This window comes from Sorex araneus, chromosome 4, assembly GCF_027595985.1.
Source record: "Sorex araneus isolate mSorAra2 chromosome 4, mSorAra2.pri, whole genome shotgun sequence".
In the NCBI taxonomy this organism is placed as follows: domain Eukaryota; kingdom Metazoa; phylum Chordata; class Mammalia; order Eulipotyphla; family Soricidae; genus Sorex; species Sorex araneus.
The window spans coordinates 81,931,645-81,959,266 of NC_073305.1; the positions used below are offsets into that span (position 1 = coordinate 81,931,645).

General features: G+C 42.3%; 1 protein-coding gene across 1 annotated transcript in view; it reads right to left on the reverse strand.

Moving 5' to 3' along the window:
* The window catches only part of TNFRSF21 (TNF receptor superfamily member 21), an 81,607-nt gene that overhangs the window by 16,273 nt on the left and 37,712 nt on the right, over positions 1–27,622 (reverse strand). Inside the window, exon 4 of the mRNA XM_055134899.1 lies at positions 9,529–9,794. Within this exon, the coding sequence (XP_054990874.1) occupies positions 9,529–9,794 (266 nt within the window). The remainder of the gene's footprint in view (positions 1–9,528; positions 9,795–27,622) is intronic.

A 27,622-nucleotide genomic window follows, 5' to 3' on the forward strand; every position in this document is an offset into this window, starting at 1 on the left:
AAAACAGAACGCCCCGTGCTCCTCTCACTGTTGATTCTCCCAGTTGATTATACAGAGCGAAGCCACCCTGATGCCAACACAGAGCCTACTATAGTGGACAGCGGTAGGGCTTAGGGGCCAAAGAGAGGACAAACCCTGTCACTGAAACCTAGGTCTCCCATGTGGTTTCTGGAAAAGATTAAGATCGTCCAACAAAGAATCTTTCTACTATCTAGAAATCATGACCAACAGAAACATTAGCTTCAATTTAAATCTACAACATCATTTCAATCTACCTAATCTTGAAAAATGAGCAGTAAGACACACAACTCTAAAGGTCAACATTTGTGTATCCTTGTTTTTTTTTAAAGTCTCAGTCATATAATGATTGAACCTCCATTCTTTCACCAATGCACATGTTCCACCACCAAGAACCCCAATATACCCCCCTCCCACCCAGCCCCCACCTAAGTAGCTAATGATCTTCATTTTATTCTCTTTATACTTTGAATACATTCAATATTTCAATAGAGAACTCACTATTATTGTTTGGAATTTTCCCCCAACAATCAGACCTGCTAAAAAGGCATCATTTAATAATTTCGTTTCATTGCTGAGAATGAAGATTCTATGAGCTCGCTGCCACGGCCGCACAGTTTTGGATTTCTGATATTTTAGTTCAGTTCACAGTCTAGATGTATTTCTGTAAGAAGCCGCTCTGGGTGCCAAAATGGGTTAGAAGACCTCTTGGATCATAGTTTTTAGGAGCAGAGATTCTGTTTCAAGAGCAGCAGCTCTGGATCTAATTTGGGCTGAGGGCGTGCCGGTAACGCCCCCTTTCCATGATCACCTATGAGCCACAATATTGCAAAATTCATACCTCTGGGTGGAAGTCTTAGGGGGTGGCTCTCGTCACGTGAATGATGCCACCACCGCCATTTTCCATGCAGAAAAACAGGGTGGAGAGGGAAAATCCCTCCCCGGGCAGCACATAGTTGTAGTACAGCTCACAGTCTAGATGCATTTCTGTAAGAAGCCACTCTGGGTGCCAAAATGGGTTAGAAGACTTCTTGGATCATAGTCTTCTGGAGCAGAGGGTCTCAACATTTGTGTATCCTTGTACTGGAGCGATAGCACAGCGGGTACGGCGTTTGCCTTGCACACGGCAGACCCGGGTTCGATTCCTCCGTCCCTCTTGGAGAGCCCAGCAAGTTACCAAGAGTATCCCACCCGCACAGCAGAGCCTGGCAAGCTACCCGTGGCGTATTCGATATGCCAAAAACAGTGACAACAAGTCTCACGATGGAGACGTCACTGGTGCCCGCTCGAGCAAATCAATGAAAAATGGGACAGTGCTAAAGTGCTCAGTTAAAACAATGCTTAATATTGTTTTAAATTATTAGGTTTGTTTTTTTAACATCATTTAAAAAATGTACTTAAGGTTTCCTGTCTTCTCAATAAAATACAAAAAAAAGAGAGGCTAGATTCAGAGTACAGTTAACTTCCAAAACTGTCTATACTAAACATCATTCTCTCTTTTTTTTTAACCTGTTTCATTGACTGACACTCTTTATAATATTATGTAACTTCAGAAGTCTGTCTTTAAAATCTCTATATGTGTATAATTGTTTCTAGTCCCACCACCAAAGTCCCAATGCCATCCTTCACCAAAAAAGTCCTCTACTTACTCTACTTTCCTCAAGTCTTGTTCCCTCTGGAAACCACCAAAGTTTTCAGAGTTCAGGAGCTAACTTTGTTGTTCCTGCCAAAGCATTATTTCAATATTGCATTTTTAAACAAGCCAGTGACTCCATCTATTGATAGCCAATTGAATCTCCATATTAAATAGAAAACCCTAAGTCCAAGTAATGTTAGCCCAAGGTTTCCTACAGAGAAACTATCTCCAGTCTACCCCTTCAATGAGGGAGGGGTCCAAAGCGTGTACATCTGAATATACAAGTCCCTCTCAGAAGAAAAGAAAGGGTACAAACTAGAACCATTGCTCAATTGTGTTTCCCTTTCTACAGACATTGAATCTACCCATATATCATCACCTTTGTTTCTTGGCTAGGAACATTTGCTGAGACAGTAAGGAATAAACATTTATAGAGCCATGATTTCCAGTTTGCAAGCACTGAGCCCAGATAACATCACTCCACTGGACCACCGGCTTTGCCATCCTGGAAATGGAAGTGCCCCTGCTTCCAATACTAAGTAATCTTTGATTCAGGATTTAAAGGGTTCATAATGTTTATGAGTTGAAATGACTTAGGAACATGCTTCCCTTTCTTGCCTAGATCTCAGGAACATTTGCAATTACTAATGGTAAACATACACCATGTATGTTCTATGGGTCGCACACACTGAATCCTGAAAACCATTCCTAAAATGGGCACTAAGGGTGTTCCCATTTTCTTAGGAAAACAGTGAAGCAGAGAAACCAAGTTATTCATTTACCCTAGGGTTCCCAAATTGATAGGCTGCTAGCATAGAAATTAATATGGCAGCATATCTATTTCCCAGTTGTTAACACAAATTTATACCCAGATGTTACCACTTGGAGTCTTAAATGGCTGATTGTTGGATAGCCAACACTTTTCTTCTCCCCATGGATGCGAAGTCTTTTTTTTTTTCTGTTCATCTAGAAGCTTCCTTATAAAATGGCACTGATTTTATCTCACTCATCTCTACATTGCCTAAGGCGTCTGGAATAATATGGCACACAAAATTTATTATGTAATACTGATTTAAAAATAAAATCATGATGCGATCATTTCTTTCACTACTTAGCAGTGGAAATTTAAACCCAGCCATTAAACTACTGAAAGAAAATAACTTTCAAGCTTAAATTTGATTTTCCAGCTATTCTTCAGAAACAAATAGCAAGTAATACAATTTATTCTTTTATTCACTTATTTGGTAGGCTCTTTCCAGACAGGGAAAGGCAGGATATATTGCTAGAACCTTACACTGAGAAATATTTTCTAAGCTAAAGAAAAATGATCTCAGGTAGAAGTTAAAACTGCAGAAAGAAATAAAAGGTAACAGCAAACATTAAATATGTAGGTAACTTTATGTGAAGTCTTATGGTGGAAACTATACTAATCATGCCTTTAGGGGTTAAGAAATGTGTAAATGTTAAAAGTAGGGGCTGGAGCGATAGCACAGCGTGTAGGGCATTTGCCTTGTACGCGGTCGACCCGGGTTCGATTCCCAGCATCCCATATGGTCCTCTGAGCACCATCAGGAGTAATTCCTGAGTGCATGAACCAGGAGTAACCCCTGAGTATCACTGGGTGTGACCCAAAAAGAAAAAAAAAATAAAAGTCATGATAGCAAAAAGTCATGATAGCAAAAATAATAAAGGAAGAGAAAGCAAAGAGAATCAGTCTTCCATGGCTGTTGTATTTTTGAAATATTAAAAGTAAACATTTATAAAAATTTATTTGATAAACTGAGTTTGCATATTAAAATATCTATGAAATTCATTAAAAATGAAGAAAAATTGAAATAATATATGAAGGAAATGTGGGATCATAAAAAATAATATTTAAGAAGCCAAGAAAGAGGGCTCAGAGATATAGTACAGTGGGGATAAGGCGCTTGCCTTGCGTTTGACTGAACTGCGTTCACTCCCTGACAGCCCATATGAAAGCCCAGAGCCCACCAGGAGTGATCCCTAAGCACAAGCCAGGAGTAAGCAAGCTCTGAGCACAGCTGGGTTGGCCCAAAAGCCAAAAACCACAGCAAAAAAAAAAAAAAAAAAAGAAAGAAGCCAAGAAAGAAGACAAGACAAAAAGGGAGTAAGAAAAATAAGAAAAATATAAAACAATATAAAACACATAATAAGGTAGCAGTTTTAAACTCGTACATATAACAATTACATTAAAAAATATAACCACACTGAAATTCTCTAAAATACAAAAACTGTCATGTAAAATTTTTTTAGCATCTTAAATAGATGCTGCTTATAAAAGACCATTAAAAAATAAAGTCACTGGAAAAAAAGTAAAATATTGAAATATAATATATAATACAATTTGTAATGCAGTATTAAGTTATAGTTTTCTTGGTTTTGTTTCCTAAATAGGTTGGGCAAAATCCTTGTCAGTCTAACTACTCTTCCAGTGTTTTGCTGCTTCTTCCAAATGCTCATACTCTAGAAGAGAACAATGGGATTCAGCTATCAGTTAGATATTGCATTCAGTTAGATATTGAATCTGAAAGATGAGAATACAGGGAGAAAGAAGGCCTCAATTAAACAAAGGGCCAAGGAGGTAAACTGTGGAAGACCCAGACAATGAAGCATTATTCAACGCTAAAAACAAATGAGCCGATCAAGTCATGAAAGGCACAGAGGAACCTTAAATACTCATCAGAACTCGAGCGATGCCAAATCTGGAAAAGCTACATACATTCCAGATAAATGACAATCTAAAAACAGCAAAACTATATGAGGTAGATAAAGATAAAGTCTTCATAAGGGGCAGAGATTCACAGGAAATCATAGAGCATTTTTAAGGTAGCAAAAATATTCCACATGAAACATTATGGGAGATACTAGTCATACGCATTTATCTCAACCCAAAGAATGTATATCACCAAGAATGGTTCCTAAATGATGAACTCAGGGTGATAATGATGTGGTGATTATGAACAACTCTGTGTATCTGTGATGTTGACAATGGGGGTCTATGCATGTGTATGTGGGAAATCTCTGCACTTCACTCTCAATTTTGTTGAAAAGCTCAAACTGCTCTAAAAATGAGTCCTCAAAGAACCATACCCCAAATGTGAATTTTACTCTATTTTACTGCATAAAATTGTTTTATAAAAGCAACCTGATGTGTTTCATTTAACAATGGCTAATAGGCTCCAGTGGTTAATTATGAACCAGCTATTCTCAACAAAGGTAACTAAAAGGCAAGCTAGGGCTAATCCTTTGAGTGGAATCTAACACAGGTGCTCACTCTTGGGTTCACTCTTGAATGAAAGAAAACGGTTCTATTTCTAAAAATGTACCACAGTCATTTTTCCCACATTAAGAGTCCATTAAACTCCTAGGGGCAAAGTTTCAAATCCAGAGAAGTACCTCAATAGACAAGGAATACAAATCCATCACAAGATGGGATGACGACGTCTCAATTATACCACCAGCATTCTAATTCTTTTATGCAATGGGACAAATCTCAGAGGTAAACTCTAAAAGTTATATACTGGGTGGTTAGAATGCAGTCAGAAATTCATGTGTGTTGGCTATTAAAATTTAAGAGACAGAACTGGGTTCAGAATTGTTTCTGGAGAATACTGGATATACCAAAATCAGAAACAAAGCTATAGAGGCTACCATTTCTTAAAAAGTAAATGACAAAAGCCATATACCTTAGTCTTTTTGTATTAGAGAGGAGATTTTAAAAGCAGAAGAACTAAAGACACAAAAAGATAGGTACTTGGGAAATAGGTGTTTTGTTTTCTTGGGAAATGTACTATTTTCTTTAAAAAAAAAAAAAAAGCACCCTTCTTAAGTACCAATAATGAATTCACTGACAATAGTACATTCTAATTAAGAGAGGCAAACAAATATCAAAAAATTGTCAAACTTTCCCCAAATAATCTATTAATCCCACTCAATTTTATTTTATTGATTTCAAGCTTTGGGGTCATACCCAAAAATGGTAACAATAAGTCTCTCAATGAGAGATGTTACTGGTGCCCGCTCAAACAAATCGATGAGCAACGGGATGACAGTTACCCAACCATGCCCAGGAGACTACATGAAATGTGAGGGCTAGAACCTAGGTTGGCCATGTGCAAGCCTTACTACAGATTGTGCTATCTATCTTACCACTAATCTCATTCCATTTTAAATATTCTTACGCAAACCTTTTACAATTTTTTATAATTAGCACAGCAGTTAGGGTGTTTGACTTGCACTGGCCGACCCGGGTTCGATTCCTCCATCCTTCTGGGAGAGCAAGTACTAAGAGTATCCCGCCATCACCGCAGCGCCTGGCAAGCTACCTGTGGCGTTTTTGGTATGCCAAAAAAAAAAAGTAACAAGTTTCACAATGGAGATGTTATTGGTGCCTGCTCAGCAAACCGATAAACAACGGGATGACAGTGCTATAATACATAAAGTACTTCCATTGTAATTTTGATATTTTAAATCTAAGTGTCTCAAATTTTACTATGTGTAAGTGATTAATTTTTTAAAATTTTTGTTTTTGGTTTGTATCCTGTGATGCTCCAGAATTACACCTAGCTCTGCAGTCAGGGATCATTTCGGGTGGTGTTCAGGGGACAATTTAAGATGTCTAGATCAAACCCAGGTCGGCCACATGCAAGGCAAGCAGCCTAACAGCTGCACAATCACTTTGGAACCTGTAGCTAGTAAGTTAAAAAAAAAAAAAAAGTAATGTTCTTATTATATTATAGAGAAGAGACCAATACCAGTAAGACAATGATACTTGGAAATGATCACTCTGGACAAGAACTGAGTGCTGAAAGTAGGTAAAGGGATATACATGATAACTTCTCAGTACCTATATAGCAAACCATAATGCCCAGAAAAAGAGGGAGGGGGAGGGGGGGGAGAAAAGTGCCTGCCATAGAGACAGGCTGGGGGCAGAGTGGAGGGAGGCAGGGGTATGGTGGGAGGGAAAATGGGGACATTAGTAGTGGGAAATATACACTGGTGAAGGTATGAGTATTGGAACATTATCTGACTGAAACCCAATCATGAACAACCCTGTGACTGTGTATCTCACAGTGATTCAATAATAATAATAATAATAATAATAATAATAATAATAATAATGATGATGATGATGTTATTTAAAAAAAAAAGAAAAATCACTCTCCTTATTATAAACTCCCGCATATAAACTTTGAGTCTATCTTGCTCCACACCAATGATGGGAGATGTTCAATAAATATTTATGCAAGTCAATAACCTACCATCATCACTACCATTCCCAAAAAAAAGTAACCCAAACACTAGGAAAAAAATCCTAATGACTGCTGACTTTATGCACAGAAATGAGATAGATTTACAGAAATAAAAACCACATTAAATTTAGTTTTGGGTAAATCTGACCCAATGTTATAAAACTTATTCATTATTCAGTCCTGCATAGGAACAATAGATTGTGACATAAACCATGTGATGCTAGGGATGGAACAGCTTTCCATAAATTACACTAAGGATGGTTCCCTAGCTCAATTAGCAGTGTAAAACAAAGTCCTGCCTCTCCTTTCTGCCACATCTCTTCAACCATATCATTTAGAAAGTACATTTCAAATCATAAAAAGATGTTTCATTCTAGAAAATCATATAAAAAGACAAATACTTCTAGTTCTGCCACTGAGATGAAATAACATACACTTATTTATTTATTCATTTATTCATTTATTCATTTATTTATTTTGCTTTTTGGGTCACACCCAGTGATGCACAGGGTTTACTCTTGGCTTTGCACTCAGGAATTACTCCTGGCGGTGCTCAGGGGACCATATGGGATGTTGGGAATCGAACCCGGGTTGGCTGCAAGCAAGGCAAATGCCCTACCTGCTGTGCTATTGCTCCAGCCCCCTGAAATAACATTTATACCTTTTTTCTTTTCTCTATTTCTTTCCCTATATTCTTCTTTACTCTTTTCTAATCAGACACCATTTCCTGGCACAATAAATAAAAGATTATCTTTCTGAAATATTCCTTTAACCAAATTCTAGTATTCTGTTCATCGCACATTGTCATTTCTAGGGGGAGAGGGCAGCATACTTGGTGGTGTTCGGGGACTATACCTGTCTCTAAGGCTCAGGTACTGCTCCTCCCGATACTCAGGGGACTGTGAGATGGATGGACTCAAACTGGACTCCCACACCCAAAGCATGTGCTCCCGATTTGAGCACCTCTAGGCCAATATTTTGTCCTTCATGTAGGCATCAACCAGGAGACCCAGTGACTTAATCTCATGGATCTGAATTCTTCAAATTTGCTTCCTGTCCTGCCACTTCTACCTTAAAGCCAGCTTCCAAGGAAGCACAGCTTTTGCCTTTAAAGTCCCTTTAATTGAACTGCAGGCATTTTACTTAATTGGAGATTAAATCACTCCCTTTACTCTCCCCAGACCCAGCCACTTAAAACCTAGTTTTAATGGTGAACCGAATTTACTGAGCTTGTTCCTCAGAAAAGTCCCCAGACAGTACTGTGTACTTTCAATGTTTACAACCACATTTAGCAATAATTTTTTTCTTGAAATTCAACATTTCAAAGTTTATTTTTTTTTTAAGCTAGGAGCTGTGAAGACCACCTTTATACTCAATTAGCATCTGTATATTCTTCACGGGAGATTCACTTGTTGAATCTTCAATAGTGAAAAAAAAATTGAATACAAAAGATAAAAAGCATTTAAACTTTGAATATATATATACTTGAATATATAAAAGTAAATCGACTGATATACAACATTTGAGGCAGAGTGATAATGAATTCAAAGTTGATGATTTTAACTTTCATCAACTTTTAACTGGATAAAATTACATAAAGAAGGAGGGGGAAATTTCACCTGAGCTCTTTCAGATAATGAGAGAAGCACAGGAAAATAACACAGAATGTCTTTTCAATTCTAAGTGGGTTTTATCAAGTCTTCGTAGCAGCATTTTCTTTACTTTGGGAATCGATTCCAAAACACTTCTCAAAGTTTGCGCAAAAGTGATTCAACCCCGAATTTGTATTTAATTCAGGGCTTTTCAGCGAAGTGATTCAAGAAAGGAGAGATAAAAATGAGTTACATCTAGTTACCACCACCATCTGCATAACGCCTTTCAGCAGATGAAGCCTTTTACATTAGTTCTTGCTTTATTTTATCAAACTGGCTTTATAAGATAAAAGAAGGTGAAAAAATTGAAGTAATGTAAGTCTTGGTGATCCAGTTAGTAGACATTAAAGCCAGGAGACACAGACCAGGAGGCACAGACCAGAAATTCACAAACCTGGGTCCCCTTAGCTCCCTCTGATGAAGAGGACAGACCCAACCCTATTGCTGTCGGCACCATCTGTGCCACCAGGAGGTAGGAGAGGGGCTCCCTGAATCACAGCACAGAAAAAACCATGCTGGCGGTGGGGAGGCCAGAGAAAAGGCTTTCTTCTTGCTTTTGTTCAAAGTGAGTCAAGCAAAATGAGACTACAAATTCGGCAACAAGATGGAGAGATCCTTTCACAGAATCTGTTGTTATAATCTACCCATGAAGATTCTCAACTAGAATGACACGCTGGAATTCCAGGCTTCCCCGGGAGATTCTGATTTGACTGTTTTGTGGGGATCCCAGAGTTTTTAAACAGTTCTCCAGGGGATCTGAACAAAAAATCACTTCCCTAGATGCTGTGTAACTGTATGTGTATATGCATGTATGCATATGTGGATGTATATGAACCTAATACTTAATATTCGTTATTTTCCCCTAATCACAATATTCCTGGTAAAAGCAGACACAGAGGCACAAAAGTTGATTGGAAAAAAAAAAAATCTATGATGTGGGTTATATTACCTGGGTTGTATCTTCCATCAGCCCACGAATCTTCTCCACGACATCATTGCGCCGGTGCTGGCGTAGGGCACTGATTAACTGGGCGAGGCTGGCCTCAGGGCCCCTGATGGTCCAGTGCTGCAGAGCTGCATAGGCCCGTTCGTGGTCCGCTGTATACCCATTGGAGAAGGCAGCCACCTCCCTCTCACTGGCATTGCACAGAAACTGATAGATGTCCTTCCACTGGCTTCCCACTTGGGCTGCTACAAGCTTCAAGATGTCAATACCTGCATCAAGAGGCAAAATAAAATACAGTCATGTGAGGGAAGGTCATGAGAGAAGGCACATCTGTCTTAAGGACCTGAAAGAGGCATGTCTTCCCATTGCCATGTGTTTAGTCTTATTTAAACACATGTAGCACAGTGGTAGGGTGTTTGCCTGGCACACAGCCGACCTGGGTTCGATTCCTCCACCCTTCTCAGAGAGCCCAACAAGCTACCTGTGACATATTCAACATGCCAAAAATAGTATCAAACAAGTCTCACAATGGAGATGTTACTGGTGCCCGCTCGAGCAAATCAATGAGCAATGGGATGACAGTGACAATGACAGTGACAGTGGTTGCATGTAACCCATCCTGGCCTAGTAGTCAGATAGCTCCTACAAATTTCACGTCCTGAATATCGAACCAAAGAAGCAACCTCAAAAGTATCATCAGTCACCTCTAAAAGATTTTCTTTGCAATGCCAGAAATTGTACCCTTCAAGGTTATATAGCAAGTGTTCCATCACTGTATCAGTCATCCCGTTGATCATCAATTTGCTCGAGCGGGCTCCAGTAATGTCTCCATTCGTCCTAGCCCTGAGATTTTAGCGGCCTCTCTATACTTGTTCTTCCCAGCGATGCTGCATTGGAGGCTCTTTCAGGATAAGGGGAATGAGACCCATCATTGTTATGTGGCATATCGAATATGCCACAAAGAGCTTGCCAGGCTCTGCTGTGAGGGCAAGATGGTCCTCTAAAAGATGTTTTGAAAGCCAAACCCAAACAAAACAGAGCATTAGCTAAAAAAAAATGGGAATCTATTCAAATAGAGCCTCCCAGACTAAAATGAGATCGAGAAAAAAAGAAAACCATTAATTAAATCTTCGGTGGTGTTTGTCCACCAAAGCCTGGGGGCGGATGTTTAGATGCTGGCAAACATGACCACTATTGTCAAGAGATGGAGTACCTGGCTGTTGGAGCCCAACAAAAAATTCCCTGAGAACTTTCAACTTCTTGTTCCCTAATTCTATACCAACAAGAATTTTCTGAACTAGTCTCAGCCTCCTAAATTGACGGCCCTGATATCATCAAGTCAACAGTCAAAAGGATAATACAATAACAATTGCTATTATCTTTGTTATGTTCAGGCATGAGCTCACCGAATATTTTAAGAAAGCATTAACATTCCAACAGCACAGGTTAAAAAGAAAATTCAAAAAGTTTGGTGATTTGCCAAATATCCTAAATAAGAGGGCTGGGAATTGAACCCAAGTGACAGGATAATGTCCCTCTAGCTTATCAGTCACTATTTAACTTGGGCAGCAAGGTCTGCGGTTGCCAAATCTGATGAAGGCAGGGTGAAATGCCAATTACACGTTAAACTCGAGACAGGCACCTGGCACCCACCTTCTGGGAGATGCAGTTTTCCCCAAGTACCATGGAGAAAATACTTTGATTATCTTGCCCTTTACACCACCTTCTCTTCACTTGCACTTCGGCCTTGCCATCTGTCCATGGGCGCAACTCAACTCACAGTAAGAGCTCTGGTCACTTACAACAGATGGTGAGTCCAGAGTCAATTCTAGGTCTTTATGAGGCCCTTCTCCATGCCCAGTCACCAAAGTTATTATAGTTATTATAGGTATCAAGTTCTTAAAAACACTCATAACTCATATTCATAATAAGCAATAGAAAATAAATCTAGGGGGCTGGGGCACTAGCACAGCGGGTAGGGCATTTGCCTTGCACGTGGTCGACCTGCGTTGGATTCCCAGCATCTCCTATGGTCCCCCAAGCACTGCCAGGAGTAGTTCTTGAGTGCAGAGTCAGGAGTAATGCCTGTGCATAGCCAGGTATGACCCAAACTGCCCCCCACCCCAAAAAAAGAAAAGAAAAGAAATCTAGAATCTGCCTGTGGCAGGCAAGCTTGGACAGTGGTGGGATTGATGCTAAAATATTGAATGTAATCAATTAATGTGAACAACCTTATGAAAATAAAACTTAAAAATAAGAAAACTTTAAAAAAGAAAAAAAACATTCATAACTCAATCAAGAGTAAAAAAATCAAGTTCCAAATTAACTAGAGGTTAATAAGAATAACACCTTTTTGGCTTCAGCCACTTATTGGATAAAATATTTGTAAAATGGGCTTCCATTTTTGATCCAAGAGAATTTCTTTTGAAATGGATAGTCTATGTGGTTCCTTACTACAAATCCTTACTTGGCCATGCCTTCCTCTTTGGGCAGCTGATGTGGAAAACTGCATGTGTACCTCCTGAACCAACCACTCAAAAGAGTGTCTTTGAAAATATTCAAATTCCTTGTAGAAGATTGCTTGCTTGTCAGTGGCAAAAGCAGAGTGCCACAAAAGGAGGCAGGACTGTACTTCTTGAACTATTTTCCCTGGCAGCATAAAATACTTGATCCAGTTGCTTTCTCAGTGATCATAGTCATGTTTACCCAATAGAGGGCTTTTGATTTCAAGCAGATGCCCCACAAAACCCACGTCCTATTTAAAACCCAACAGGTAACTTTAAAGAGCAAGCCAGCATTTTGTGGTCGATGTGGTAGATTCTTCCAAACACCAAAAGGCCTGTTCGTCCTTGACTGTTAATTTAGGGTCAAATTTGACAAAGGCTCACAGTGTCTTACATGAAAACATGACTGCATTTTCGTGTATGTGGGACCAGTGCCGAGATCTTCATGATGTTGGCGACCATGTGGCTTTGGGCAAACCACTAACTGTCATGTGCATTTCCTCATTTGCACAATGGAGAGCCTCTCGGTTCCCTGGGGTGGAGCTGATTAACATTTTCTATAGAGTTGATTTATTTTTGGAAGTACCCCCTCATTATAAATGCTGCACTCCCTGGGCACAAAAACTTAAGACTAAATGCATTTCTGATGTAAATACACAGCCTTTATAGAGTAATTACAGAGTTTAAAAGGCTTAAGCTGAACAACAGCTCCTTCATCCAAAAACCCAGTGTTTATACTTTTTTTTCGAGCCACAAAATGAAGAAAGGGGAAAAAAATAAGAAAAAGACACAAAAACACAAAGAATGGATGCAATGGGTTTTTTTTCCCCTTCAACAAAAACTGACTCCAAGTTAAATTTAAGAGCCATAAACCAGGTTTCAAGTTATTTTTTTTACTATGAAAAGATGGAGTCGTCTTGGCCCCTCCTCCATGGAATGTGATAAATCTAAAGATGGCAGAGACAACCACAGCCAGGCCCTCAGTTTAGCACTTGGTCACAAAACTGAAGGAAGCAAGAACAGAATAGTCAGAACTATCTAGGAATTTGCTGCACTGTGTCCTCACCTGCTCACTACCATCAAAGGGAAAGGGAAAACTATGGGACAGTTCAAGTGTTTTGAAGTTGAAGAAATTAGTACAGTGGATAAGGCACTGGCCTTGCATGTGATGAACCTGGGTTCTACTCCTGGACCCTAGACTCCGTATGGTGTGCATCTCTCCTGCCTATCCCCTACATCTGGCCCTTGAATGCTAGGAGTGATCCTTGACCAGCCAGAAGTAAGCTGAGCACCACCTTGGTGTGTGTGGCTCAACGCTCTCCTCCCACCACCCCCCCCTGCACCCTCCTTCCCCCCACCCCCACCCCCGGAGAAAAGTATTTTTTGAGCAGCCACTGTGTGTTTTTGTGGTAGATGGACTGGATACTCTCAGGAAATTGTATAACAAAAAGTCTATCGCCTAGAAAGGTAAGTAAGATCAATGCAATACAAAATTTGGACTTTGAAAGTATTCTGTTTCAGATAAAATTAAGAATATTAGCTACCATAGGAAGATGTCATTAATTGGAGAGTTAGCTCTTGGGGAAATGACACAAGGAAGGTTGGTGGACAGAAGGGACCACAGGGTTTGTTGTTGTTATTGTTTTTAATGATCTTCAAACTAAGTTCTATTGCCCAAACTGGATGGACAAAAGTGGGTCCGTTTTGTTTTGTTTTTTAAGTTTTTTAATTTGGTGGCCACACCTTGCTCTCACACTTATCTCTGCATTCTGGGACCACTCCTGGTGGACTTGGGGATTGAACAAAGGTCAGCTGAGTACAAGGCAAGTGCCTATTCACTATACAATCTCTCTGGTGAAATGGGTCTTCTATTTATCTTAGTGCTTGATTTAATGCTTATTATCCCTTTAAAATATATATCATAGTATATGTGTGTTTAAATATAAATACACTACATATTTATGTACAAATAAATTATAAATATATAGTATGTGTATAAATTATAAATATATTTACTATAACATGTTCTTTAAAATATACATATGGTATTGAAACCATCTGTACTTTCTACATACATTTTATTTTATTTTTAAGTTATTATTATTATTATTATTTTGATTTTTGGTCACACTCAGCAATGCTCAGGGGTTACTTCTAGCTCTGCACTCAGGAATTACTCCTGGCGGTGCTGGGGGACCACAAGGGATGCCAGGGATCCAACCTGGGTTGGCTGCGTGCAAGGCAAACACCCTACCCACTGTACTATCACTCCACATTCTCTACATACTTTTTAATGTACGATGCATGTATACTTTATTACAAGTGTTTAGTTTTCTTGACAAGGAATCTCATGTAGAAAGATTTGTGACCATTCAGCATCATTCTTGTTCACTGGAATAATGTTCATGGGTGGAGTCATTGAGTTTAGTATGATACATTCGGGGGAAGTGTATGTGCTTCTTCCTGGACTGTTTTGACAGAACAGATGCTGTGAACGTTTTCCCAGCAAATGAGAATTTCATTATTGACTTTAACTTTAATTTAACTTGTGAGTTTAGCTGTTGACTTGTGAATACATGAACTTAGTTAAATGGCAACCTTAGTGTTCCCAGAACAAAAAGGACTTAGTTAAACGAAGGCTTAGATTTTTGTTTTTTTGTTTTTTTTGCCTTTTGGTGTTTTTCTTTCAGGGTCCACACCTGGTGGTGCTCAGGCTGTACTCCTGGCTCTGAGCTCAGGAATCCCTCCTGGCAGGGCTCAGAGGTCAGTGCCAGGGATTGGGACACAAAGCCAGGGGAGTGTTTCTGGAAAGGGTAATAGTCAATCCTGTAGGCTTGGAGAGCAGTACTGTCTCTGCTACAACTTGTCAATTCTGTTGAAACATGAAAGCAGCAGCAGACAATACAAAGGAGTGTGGCTGGGATCCAATGAAAGCTGTATTTGCAAAAACGGTCAGCAGGCTAGGTAATGGTACACAAGCTATAGATCACCAATCCCCGAGCAACTGAATAAGTCTCCCTTATCTCGGGCAACAAGATTAGGAAAACATTTCGCTCATGGCGCACACGTACACATACAACAATGAAAGGTTCCACCACAGTTATGAGTCCCAAAGTGAAAGAATCGGAAGTGAACTCGAGACCAGCTCCTTCTTGGCAGAGTGCCCTGGCCATCTAGCCCATCACTCCCCCCACAGTTTTCATCCAGAGATCATGACTCTGTGCAGAATTGACCTGGACTGGACAGTTTCACCAGGAAACTGATTGGTTTCAAGATGCCAGTTTCATTTCTCCGCTACTGAAAAGCTTCACAACCCTTATTCCACCCCAAGGCTCATGAGCCTTATGTGAGGCTTAATTTTGCTTTTCCTATGATGTCAGGTCCTGAAGCTCTGGAAAGGAAGTTCCTGAAAAAGTCAAGTCTCAGAGGCTGCTTTTGCCAAAAGATGTGTCAGAAGGTTGCCAGGGAAATGGCTGGTAATTTGGAAGGTGCTGGTAGCAGATCGAGAACTCTGCAGTCTTGAGATACTGATTTCAACCACCCATGACCTGTGAATACATGAACTTAGTCAAATGGCAATCTTGGTGTCCCCAGAACAAAAAGGACCTAACTAAATGAAGGTTTAGGTTTTGGGTTTTTCTTTTCATTGCCTTTTGGTGTGTTTTCTTTTGGTGGGGCCACACCTGGGTGGGCTCAGGCTGTATTCCTGGCTCTGAGCTCAGGAATCCTTCCTGGCAGGGCTCAGAGGCCAGTGCCAGGGACGGAACCTGGAGGAGCTGCATGCAGGCAAGAACCTTATCTGCTGTATTATCTCTCTTGCCCTGAATCAAGGTATTAAAATCAAGTTATTAAAACCTTGAGACACAGAATACCAAGTATTACACTTCAGGGCCTATGGTTCTTCTTTCCGATCCTTCCATTGCTGCATAGAATGTATATCTCACAGAATTCAGCACGGATGGGTTTGGAGATCTGAATCCAGTGTCCTGTGTGTTTCTGGAACCTCACTAGACATGTTAGAAGGGGTCCCGTGGCACAGAGGGACATCATAATAGAGACACCAATGCTTGAAGATAAGTATTTCTCTGCCCTGGCCACCCGCAGAGCACACCCCCCCCCCCCCCCCCCGGCACTGGCGCTCAGAGGCTTCTTCCTAGTGAGCTGACACTGTCAGCTACGCCACTAAGGGAGCTAAAGAATAAAGGCAGGAGGCAATCAACAGGGTTATCATGGAAGAAAGGACATTTTCCAGCACATTATGAAACCCTGAATGAGATATTAGCTAGGTGACAACTCTAATTTGAATCTCATTCTGCAAAGCTCAGTGTCAGTTCCAGTGTATGAAAAAGGTCCCTCCTCTTTTTATACAAACCCAAATTGGCTTTTCTCATCAGAGAAGGTAGTACAGCTCTTTGGCTTGGGAGATGAGTATCTCCGATGAATGCTATCATTAAGACGCCATAATAAAGCCTTGCCTGGAAGAGATATGCAGGACAGAGCTACAGGGCCAGCGGGAACAAAGGCCGTCATAACCCACAGCTCTCTGCGTTTCTTCTAAGGGACCAGGTTCCACGCAGAATGTGCTCATCAAGGAGATGGGTATGTGTGTAAGCTTTCCAAGGTTGCCAACTTCTCCTCATGTAAAAGCGCTCAGCATTTCCACTGCATTGCCCATACTTGTTACATGTAAAGTCGGTTCTCATGATTCTTCTAAGCAAAAGAGGTAGAGGCACAAATAAGGAGAAAATTCCCATGGAGGCAATTAATACATAGCCTCCTCTCAGTGCCCCAGCGCTGGCTTCTCCACACACACTGAGCAGTCTCTCGAGGGGGGCATGCGGGAAGCAGGGCGTGAGCTCAAAGATTCTGCATCACCACCTTGATCTGCCCCCCCCACCCCCCTCCCAGCCACAGACACACAGACACACGCACACACACATGAAAACGCAACTTGCTCTTAAAATTTGCACACGGTGTGGGGCTGGATCCATAGCACAGCGCGTAGGGCATTTGCCTTGCACACAGCCAACCAGGGTTCGATTCCCAGCATCCCATATGGTCCCCCGAGCACCGCCAGGAGTAACTCCTGAGTGCAGAGCCAGGAGTAACCCCTGAGCATTGCTGGATGTGACCCAAAAAGAAAAAAAGTTGCACATGGTGACCTCAAGCTAGCAAGCTAATGATATACAGATGAATACAATATATATGTTCATACTCAGGACAATGTATATCTGATCAAAAACTTGTCATGCCATTGGAAATAACTTTTCTGATCACCTTTTGCCAAACCCCACAATCTGCTGATAACAGCACCCTGGCACCCCCAGGGCCTCATCCATACTACAAATCCAGCAAAAACCTTATGGGGAGTAGGAGGTGGAATGGTTATTAGGACCATTTTAACAGAAACGCCCAGGGGATATGTGGATATGTGGTGCTAGAGATCAAACCAGGATTGGCCCTGTGTGAGACAAGTAAGTGCCTTATCTCTCAGGTCCCCAGTGAAATTTTTTTAATATTTTGTCTTTCGTTTCCTCCTGCCTGAATCTCCAATCTCCCTTTGCTATATATATATATATATATATATATATATATATATATATATATATATATATATATACATATATATATATACATATATATATATATCCTTCTTTGTCAAAACTATAATTGAAGCAATTGAGAATCTGGGTGATCCATTTCTTGCAGTGGAGGGTTTGCCTGCCTGGTCTCCAATTTTTACTTATAGTGAGAAGGCCATAGGGAAGTACAGAAAGGCAATCAGTGGGCAGTGGCTTTTGGACATAGGGACGCAGATCCTGTGTAAGGGTCTCGCCCTCTCTTCTCCCACTGAGGGAGAAGACTCACGTGTCCACGTCTAGGGCAGAGCTCGCCAGGAGGAAAGTTCTCCCAGATCATCCTACTGTAGCAGAATCTGCCAGCAGATAAGCTGATCAGGCTGTGGTTTGTCCGGCCTGACAAAAAAGCGCTACTAAAAGTAGCAAACCCACAAATTTTATAGTAACTGATTTCCTGTGATTTAAAAGGAAAACGGTTTTATCTATAGGAATCCCTCTGAATGCAGCACAAAGAAAACTGCTTTATCAGCCCTGAAACTTGGTATGAGTTAAAAATAACTCCATTCTAAATGGAGATACACGAGTTGGAGAAACTGAACTGAAGAAGTTAAGTGGGAAAACGGGACTCTGGGATAAAGGTGGAGGTATCTTGGCACTCTGGTTTAAAACAACAAGTTAAAACAACACTGTTGTAAACTAGGCTATGGCAATAAAAACAGTTAAATTTTTACAGTTTTAATTTACAAATGGAGGAATATTTTGGGTTTCATTTTTAAAAATAGGATTTCTGAAGCAGAATTAATCACTTCTTTGCTGAAGTTGCAGTTGACACTCACTGTAAGCTCATTATGAAAAGATCTTACAAAGTTAACAGCCAGAAGGTTGACAAATGATGTTTTATCAAAATAGTATTTTATATTTAGGGGCAGCATTCAGATATTATTTCATAGATATTATTTCATTCCTCAGAGAGAAACAGTAAACCAAAATAAGGTCTCCTTCTTTTTCATCCTAGTCTGTGTTGAAGTTGCTCATTTATTCATTCACAAAAATGTATGAAGCCCTTATTTTAGCCTCAGACACCGTCCTAGGCTTCAGGCTCACCACAGTGAACCAGCACAAAGCACAATCAAAGTCCTTCCTTCCTGAGGCCTTCATTCTACTGAGGTAAGGCAGGAAGAACAAAGAAATCATCAAATATTTAGCATGTCAGAGAGCAACGAGTGCTAGGAAGAAAGCTAACACTAACCATGGAGGGAAGAGCCGGGATGCCATTTTAGGTACAAGCCTTCTCCTCCATATCTAAGGGGATGGGGATGAATTATACCCATCGATTCCTAGACGATGACTGCAGACATAGTTCAGGGGTTGGGCACAGGCTTTCCAAGCACGGGGTTGAGATTTGATCCCTGGCACTGTATGATCACTAGAATAACACTGGGAGTGACTCTGAGCCAGAAGTGGATGCCTGGGCATCACCAGGTGTGAAGAAAGATCTATGGGGCTGGAGTCATTATATAGCGTACGGTGCCTGCCTTGCACATGGCTGATCCAAGTTCAAGCCCTGGCACCCTATATAGTCCCCTTGGTAAAAAGCAAGGAATAAACCCTGAGCACCAGGAGTAAACCATGAATGGGGCTCCCAAACAAACAATAAACAAAAGGCACAAAAGAAGGGTGATGGCACACACAGCGAAGGCTGAGGAAGCCTGTAGAAGATGGAGAATGGGATTCTCCCATTAGCAAAAATCCCCAAGGATGGGCTATGCCTTTAGGTAAAATAATTTAAGTCTCGGAAAGCTAAGTGTTTGCAAAAGTGTACCCCGGAAAGAAAAAAAATCACAAGAAAGAATTGAAAAGATGGCAAATACCTGCTCTGAAAAATACCAGACAAGCATAGAATAAGACTGTTTTTAAGTCTTTTAGATTTAGGGACAGTATGGGCAAAAGTAGAATTGGAAATTGTCAGAACTTGATTTCTCTCTCTCTCTCTCTCTCTCTCTCTCTCTCTTTCTCTTTTTTTTTTTTTTCTTTTTGGGTCACATGCAGCGATGCACAGGGGTTACTCCTGGCTCTGTACTCAAGAATTACCCCTAGCGGTGCTCGGGGGACCATATGGGATGCCGGGAATCAAACACCCTACCCGCCGTGCTATTGTTCCAGCCTCAGAACTTGATATTTTTAAGGGTGCCTTCTGCCTCTGCTACTGTGTTAGTCCATCTCCTATGTGTCTGCTTGTCTCCTATGTGTCTGCTTGTCTCCTCTGCGGCCGTTCCCTGCTGGAAAGGGTCGAAGGTGCTAATTGGCTTTAGACACTGGAGGAGAGCAAGGAGAAGAATGTCAGAAGTGGAGGCACATGGCTGGGAGCAGAGGACAGACTGCACTGGCTCTTTCACCAGCTCTGTCCAGCAAAGTCACTGGAGAGTCCACGGCTTTTCCATGGCTTGACTGCTGCTGTTCAGGATGACATGATCTCACTGAGATTTGAACGGTAGTGCTCTGCAGTGTGAAGAATCAGCTGGAGGGCACACAGAAAGAAGGGGAACGAGCACCTGGGAAGTCTCAGCAGTTGGCCAGGAGGCAGGAAATAGTGAGAGGGGCCAGATAGTGTGCTGGTGGACAGGAGAGGAAACAGCTTGTGCACAGATGTATGAAACACTGGTGACTGTAAGGAGGAGGAAAGCAAGGAGTTGGTGAGTGTAACAAGGAAAGGAAGGAGTCGGCCGGCATGGGATAAGGAGCCACTTCCTGCAATGCGTAGCAGGTGTGGAGAGTCACTTTGAAACTCTGTCTGGGGCATATTAAGTATGAGGTAGATGGGAGACCTCTGGGTCTGTGAAGCATCTTGGGCATAGGCACACGATCCAAGCTTGAGTATTACCAAGCTTGGGTATTACATGCACTTGGGTATAAGGAGCAGACGGGCGCTCCCTCAGGCAGGGAGAAAAGAGCTCTGAGCCCTGAGACTTGGCTCTTAAGAGACTGGATTGAAGAGGAAGAATCAGAAAAGATGAAAAAAGGCACAGAGAGGTGGGAGAACTGGAGAGTGCAAAGACCTGGAAGCCAGGAGAAAAACAGGTTTTAAGGAGATGGAAGCCAAAACTGTTAAAAGGGGCCAAAAGATTAAAGAAATAAAATCTGAGAATTGAACAACACAACTGGAACTGTATTGTCAAACTGTATGGGAAAAAAGACTAGGTTGTGGGGCCAGAGAGATCGTACAGCGAGGAGGCTGTTTGCCTTGAGTGCGGCCAACCCAGGTTCAATCCCTGGCATCCCATATGGTCCCCCGAGCACCACCACCAGTGATTCCTGATTGCAGAATCAGAAGCATTGCTGGGTGTAAACAAAGAGACCAAAAAAACAAAGACAAGCTTGTGGCTGTAAGAGAGCTGTATTGGGACCAGAGATAGCAGGGTGCTTGCTTTGCAAGCAGCTGACCTGGGTTCAGTCCCTGGGACCCCATATAGTCCCCTGAGCATTACCAGGAGTAATTCCTGAGTGCAGAGCTCATGAGTAGGCCCTGAGCATCACTGGGTATGGTCCCCAAACAAACAACAACAATAATAATAATCACTGTATCACTGTCATCTCATTGCTCATCGATTTGCTCGAGTGGCCACCAGTAACGTCTCCATCGTGAGACTTGTTACTGTTTTTGGCACATCGAATACGCCACAGGGAGCTTGCCAGGCTCTGCCATGCGGGTGGGATACTCTCGGTAGCTTGCCGGGCTCTCCCAGGGGACAGAGGAATTGAACCTGGGTTGGCCCCGTGCAAGGCAAACGCCCTACCTGCTGTGCTATCACTCCAGTAATAATAATAATAATAATAATAATAATATAAATAAAGAGTCAATTTAATTGATGCTAAGACATGTGAATGCAAATTTTATTTATTTGGGGGGGCTCTCCAGGGGCCTGCAGGTCACTCTTGTTAGCCAGCTGGGGTTGGAAGTCCAATACTCAGGCCCAGCAGTGCTCAGACCTCCAAGTCTATATCCAGGGGGGTAAGGCCTGTGTCCCCAATATTTCTTCCTGAATGGATATCTTAGTCAATGCTGCTAGCTTGGTTGCAAGGGTTTTCTGCCTTAGTGGCATGTAAAAATATGATATATCTCCATCAAGGGTGTCTTAAGTTTGATGAACTATAGTATTTTTTTTGTCATTTATATACTTAAACCTCCTATTTAAAAAAATAATTGACACTATCTACAAACAAAAACATTGGATTTTTTTTATGGTATCCTGCATTGCCAATAACCAATGACTACTGAAGAATGATCAACAGAATTCTAGAAACTATTCCTCTACTGCAAATATCTGCTTACACAATACCTAACCGCATTCAAGGACGCTTGTTTTTCACAGTTCCCCAGCCCCCGCTTCTATTTTCTATTTGTATTTTAGTGTCTGATTTGCGAAATATTGATGTTTTTCAATGTCCTAATTTACATTTAAAAACTGTTGGCTAGATACATGACAAAATAAAATGTGACATTTTAAAAAAGGAAAGTCTTTTTAAAAAAAGGTTTTAAACCTTTGGGGCCGGAGCGATAGTGCAGCAGGTAGGGCATTTGCCTGGCATGTGGCCAACCCGGGTTCAATCACCAGCATCCCAAATGGTTCCCCCAGCACCGCCAGAAGTAATTTTTGAGTGCAGAGCCAGGAGTAACCCCTGAGCATCCCTGGGTGTGACCCAAAAAGAAAAAAAAAAGGTTTCAAACCTTTAAAGGAGAGATGATTCAAATGGCTGGAACACAGGCTTTGCATGCAGGAGCCCTGGGTTTGATCCCTAACCAGTAAGGTTTCTCAAAGCATCACTAGAAGCAACCCCACAAGCAGAGCTGAGAGTAGCCCCAGAGCATCTCCAGGTAGCAATGTATCACTGTCATCCCGTTGTTCATCAATTTGCTCGAGCAGGCACCAGTAACGTCTCCATCGTGAGACTTGTTACTGTTTTTGGCATATCGAATACACCACGGGTAGCTTGCCAGGCTCTGCAAATATCTGCTTATGCAATACCTATCCCGTATGGGCAGGATACTCTCGGTAGCTTGCCGGGCTCTCCGAGTGGGACGGAGGAATCGAACCAAGGTCAGCCACATGCAAAGCAAATGCCCTACCCACTGTGCTATGGCCTGGAATTAAAAAAAAAAAAAAAAATCACCCGGGGAAGAAAAACCTTCTTCCCCTAAAGTCTAGAGAAAGAATGAATCAGTGGGTAGGTCTCGGGAGGACAGCTTTCCATTTCCAAGAACAAAGGTCACAGCTCTGGCCACTCTGAAGACAAGCTCGAGCTTTTTGGGTGCCCAGCTAAGTGGCCTTCTCTCCCCCAGCCTCAGTGCTGCGCGCTCTGCAGCCCGCAAGCGGCAGAGGAGGTGAAACAGAACGGCGTTGTCCGTGGGGGATGGCATTCTGGAAGCCAAGGTGGAAAGGCAGGGACTCCGGGCAGGATGGGAAAACAGCCCAAGCCTTGCTGCCACTGAGAAACGACTGTGGCCCAGGGTCAAGCCGGGCACAGCGTGAGGACAGAGCAGCCTCTTGAATAAATCTGCTCCCTTCAGCCAGCCTTGCTGGTGTTTACACTTCAAGTCTACTTCCCATAGGAAATTTGGGCTGACAGACAGGATGACTTGTCTGGAATTTTCAGTCAAGGAGGCTCCTGGCGAAGGACGGAGGAGGGATCCTTTGACTGCAGCAGCAGCTGCAGCTTGTTCAGGACTGTGAAACCGAGTCCCACGGGCGTTCATCAGATTAGCGGGGCTCCAGCACCTCCGATTTAGCGGTCTCGGCCTTTACTTCTCAAAACAGTATGCAGAGCCTGCAGCCACTGCGTACAAGGCCTTAGAATGTTTCCACGCCAAGGAATTGAGGGGAAAAGTGAAAAAGGAGAGAATGAGGCTTCCGAAGACACAAGAGCCGGTGCCTGTTGACAATTTTGCCCTGATTCCAGGGTAAATTTGGTTTTGCTGAAGGAAAAACAAATTTTACTTGATTGAAAACAGTTTTAAAAAAAACACACACACCAAAACACACAGAAACCTAGCAATTTTTAACCCCAGGTAACTGAGGAGAAACTCAGATTCTGTGCATTCAGTGGGCAATATCAGGAATCCAACCAGTGTCTGAGTTTAAGATCTGGCGCCGCCACTCTCTAAGTGAGTGTCTTTGGCTAAGTTGCTCTTTTTATCTCCATTTTTCCATCTCTAAAATCATAATAATACTCTAATTCTTTTTCCCCCCTTTTTTTGGCCACGCCCGTGATGCACAGGACTTACTGACTCTGCACTCAGGAATTACTCCTGGCGGTGCTCAGGGAACCATATGGGATGCTGGGAATTGAACCTGGGTCGGCCACATGGAAAAAAAAAACCGCCCTATGCGCTGTACTATGGCTCTAGACCCTAATTCATTATTTTGAAAATTAAGTTATATTTATAAAAATACTTAGACTGAGGACTGGAGCGATAGCACAATGGGTAGAGTGTTTGCCTTGCACGAGGCCGACCCAGGTTCAATTCCTCTGTCCCTCTACCTAGAGTATCCCGCCCAGACAGAAGAGCCTGGCAAGCTACCCGTGGCATATACTGTTATAAAAACAAGTAATAATAATAATTAAAAAAACAAGTAACAAATAATAACAAGAAGTCTCACAATGGAGATGTTACTGGTGCCCATTCAAGCAAATTGATGAAAAACTGGAGGACAGTGCTACAGTGCTACAGTGATACTTAGACTAGGGTACGGCCCCAATCACATGATAAAAGTCTTTGTTAAAAGAAAATAAACCCTAGAGTAGCACCAAATCCTCAGCTCATTGCACTGAACCAGTGACGCAGTTAGTCAAGTCTTACCTACCTGTGAGGCCACAAATATCTCCCGAAAATAGTAATTCAGATGAAATATCTAAAGCCTTTCCTGAAAGCTGACTGGAGTATGTTGTGATTGTTCTAATATACACTGAGCGCAGAATCTAGTTAATCAACATCTGTCACCTAACCAACTTCCTACCTCCAGGAAACCTTTGTACAAAGAAACCACAATCACAATTTCATTCCCTTCACCAGGCTGCGTTTTCCACCTGCCCTAGAAAGAGGAAGAAGCTTGTAAAGTTGGAATCTAGGAGATAATGTCTCCTTTACAACCTCTAATAAAAACCCAATTCTCCCACGCTTGATCAATTGAATACAGGAGAAACCACAATTTGGGGGGAAAAAGAAACATAAAGAGGGGGGTACAGCATGGAAAACATACAAAATATATACTGCCAGAAACTTGAGTTCTAAATGTAACCTGCTTCAGTGACTGAATGACGAAAAAGGTGTATCATGTCAATTACATCCTGCATCTCAAGCCACACAGCTTCTCTTCAGAATGGTTTCACATAGCAACCAGGGCACCACCATGATGCAAATAAGGTGTCTAACCACCAAGCTAGTTGGTTTTTCACTTTACCTTGGTTTTGGGGTTTCAAACCTGAGATGTGGGAGGGCTGAGAATTGTGAGCTGCTTTTAACTTCTGGTTTCGGATCATGCCTGGCCAAAGTGTAGGATGTGGGAACAAAAGGAGACTGTGAAGACACTTGGATGAAGACCTTCACGGTCCAAGGGAGCAAAACCAGGCCATGAGGTCTTTCCTTCAGCAGTTTCTCTCTTACAGTCAAGGTGGTTCTCACCCTACCCCTCCAAGCCCTCCTTTAAAGCCTGTTTCCACCTCCCTCCACCCTCCACCCGCCCGCCCCCCACTTTGATGTGTTGGCCCTTCTCGTTGCTCGAGTGCTCTGCTCTACAGGTGCTCCACACACTACAGGAACAAGCCCATGCCTTCCTTTCTCCCCTGCAAAGACAAGATCTGACAACATCTGTCGCACTGCCATTTCTCTTTTTTGGCTCTTTATGCCCCCTTGATGGTTCACCACCTCATCGTGGCTGGGGAAGTGGGAGGGGGGGTGGCAACGGTGCCAACCGGCAAGAGGAATGAACTGACAGGTGGTGCTGCCCAGAGACGCAGGCAGGTGCGTGTTTGTCAGTGTGCAGATTGTGTCGACCAAAAGCTTGCCTTCAGTAGACCGGGAGCACCTCTAAGGGTGATTAGAGGTCGCCCCAAAAGCCCCCGTCCCTCTTGGAGAGCCCGGCAAGCTACCCATGGCATATTCAATATGCCAAAAACAGTAATAATGGGTCTCATTCCCCTGACCTGAAAGAGCCCTGAGTATGGGAAGGCTCTTACTTGTTGAGAAGGACAAGTAAGGAGAGGCTGGTAAAAGCATGTGACAGGGAGGGATGGAGACGTTACTGGCACCCGCTCGAGCTAATCGATGATCAACGGGATGACAGGTGATACAGGCTCTTTATGTTCCGGTCAACCATAACATTCCTAATGCAGATTTTTTTTTTTCTACAGCAACATCTCCTGGTCCATAGGACTCACTAAATTTGACCCTTAAATGGATTTCCACTTGGGTTGAAAACTCAGATATAATGGCCCTTCTGCTGTGACCTTCTCTCTCTACAAATGCTTCAACAGGGTTTATTCTGCTTATGGGAAGAGAAAGAGGGAAAGCAAGCTAGCAGTTTTATCATTGTTACATGTGATCCTATGCAATCTGATGATCAAATCTAGGAGCTAGGCATTAGATCCACATTACAGATGAGAAACCTGAGAGGCTCACAGTTGGCATGCTTGCACAGCTAGGACTGATGCAGAGTTAATCTGCTCACCAGCCCTCATACTCCACTGCACTGTGCCATCACTCAGAACTCATCAACCCTCTCTCTCTATATATTTTTTGGCTTTTTGGGTCACACCAGGGGTTACTCCTGGCTCATGCACTGAGGAATTACTCCTGGTGGTGCTTGGGGGACCATATGGGTTGCTAAGAATCGAACCCGGGTCGACTGCGTGCAAGGCAAACGCCCTACCCACTGTGCTATCACTCCAACCCTCTATTTTTATGAGCTGGGGATGAAGCTGGGGCCTCATACATGTCAGGCATAAGCTTTACCACTGGGTCCTAGGCCCATTCCAATCAACTCTATCTTCAAGAGTCTTGGTTGCTTCTTTGAAAATGTAAATCCTTTCCATATGTCCCTCCACCAATCCCCACTCTCCACCAGGGGATTATAGAAAAGGAGACAAGGAGAAATAAATGAAACCCATATTACAATGATAGATATGTGACAGTCTGGGTTGCTTCTTTGAATGCAAAATTTTAGTTGTCTGTTGACACTGTCATCTGCCAGCCTTTGTTTCTTCTCCAGAGGATGGAGTCACAAAAGAGTGATCAGAGGAGCTCCCTGGTGACCAGGCCACAGTGGAAAGCCAAATGCTCAAGATCCCTTCATGGTCCACCATGGACTTGAGGCATGACTTAGGTCATGTCATTTCATCTGTCTGAGTCTCTGTTCTTAGTATGTAAAATGGACCCACCAACCCAACTTTTTAAGGTGGTTCTGGGAGCTAGATAAGAAAACACACAATCTCAGAGAACAGTGCGCTTGGCACCTAATGAGCACTTGATAAACATAAAGTATTATCTTTCTCCCTCCTTCCAGACCTGTGTGTCAAGACTATGGCATGATGAAGGCTCCCTTGAAGAAACTTTCTTACAAACTTACTGTGATAAAAACTTTTCAAATAAGGGGCTAGAGAGTATGTTGGGTGAGGCACTTGGCCTTGCACATATGTGACTAACTAGGTTCAAGCCCTGTCACCCCATATAGTTCCCCCCCAAGACCTGTCAGAAGTGACCCCAGAGTGCAGCGCCAGGCAGGCATGAGACCTGAGCACTTCAGGTGTGAACACCCCAAACAAAAAGCAAATTTATTTTTTCAAATAAAGCTGAGTTCAAGCTAGCAATGTCAAGAGAACAACAGACTCTCAAAGGCGCAAGTCACTGAAGGACAGACTGAAGGCATCAGGAAAGGAGCAATGAAGATGGACGGATGCCCTAACCGTGGAGTGGTTTGGTATAGGCTGTAAGAACTTTGTGTCTCTCACCTTCACCGGCAA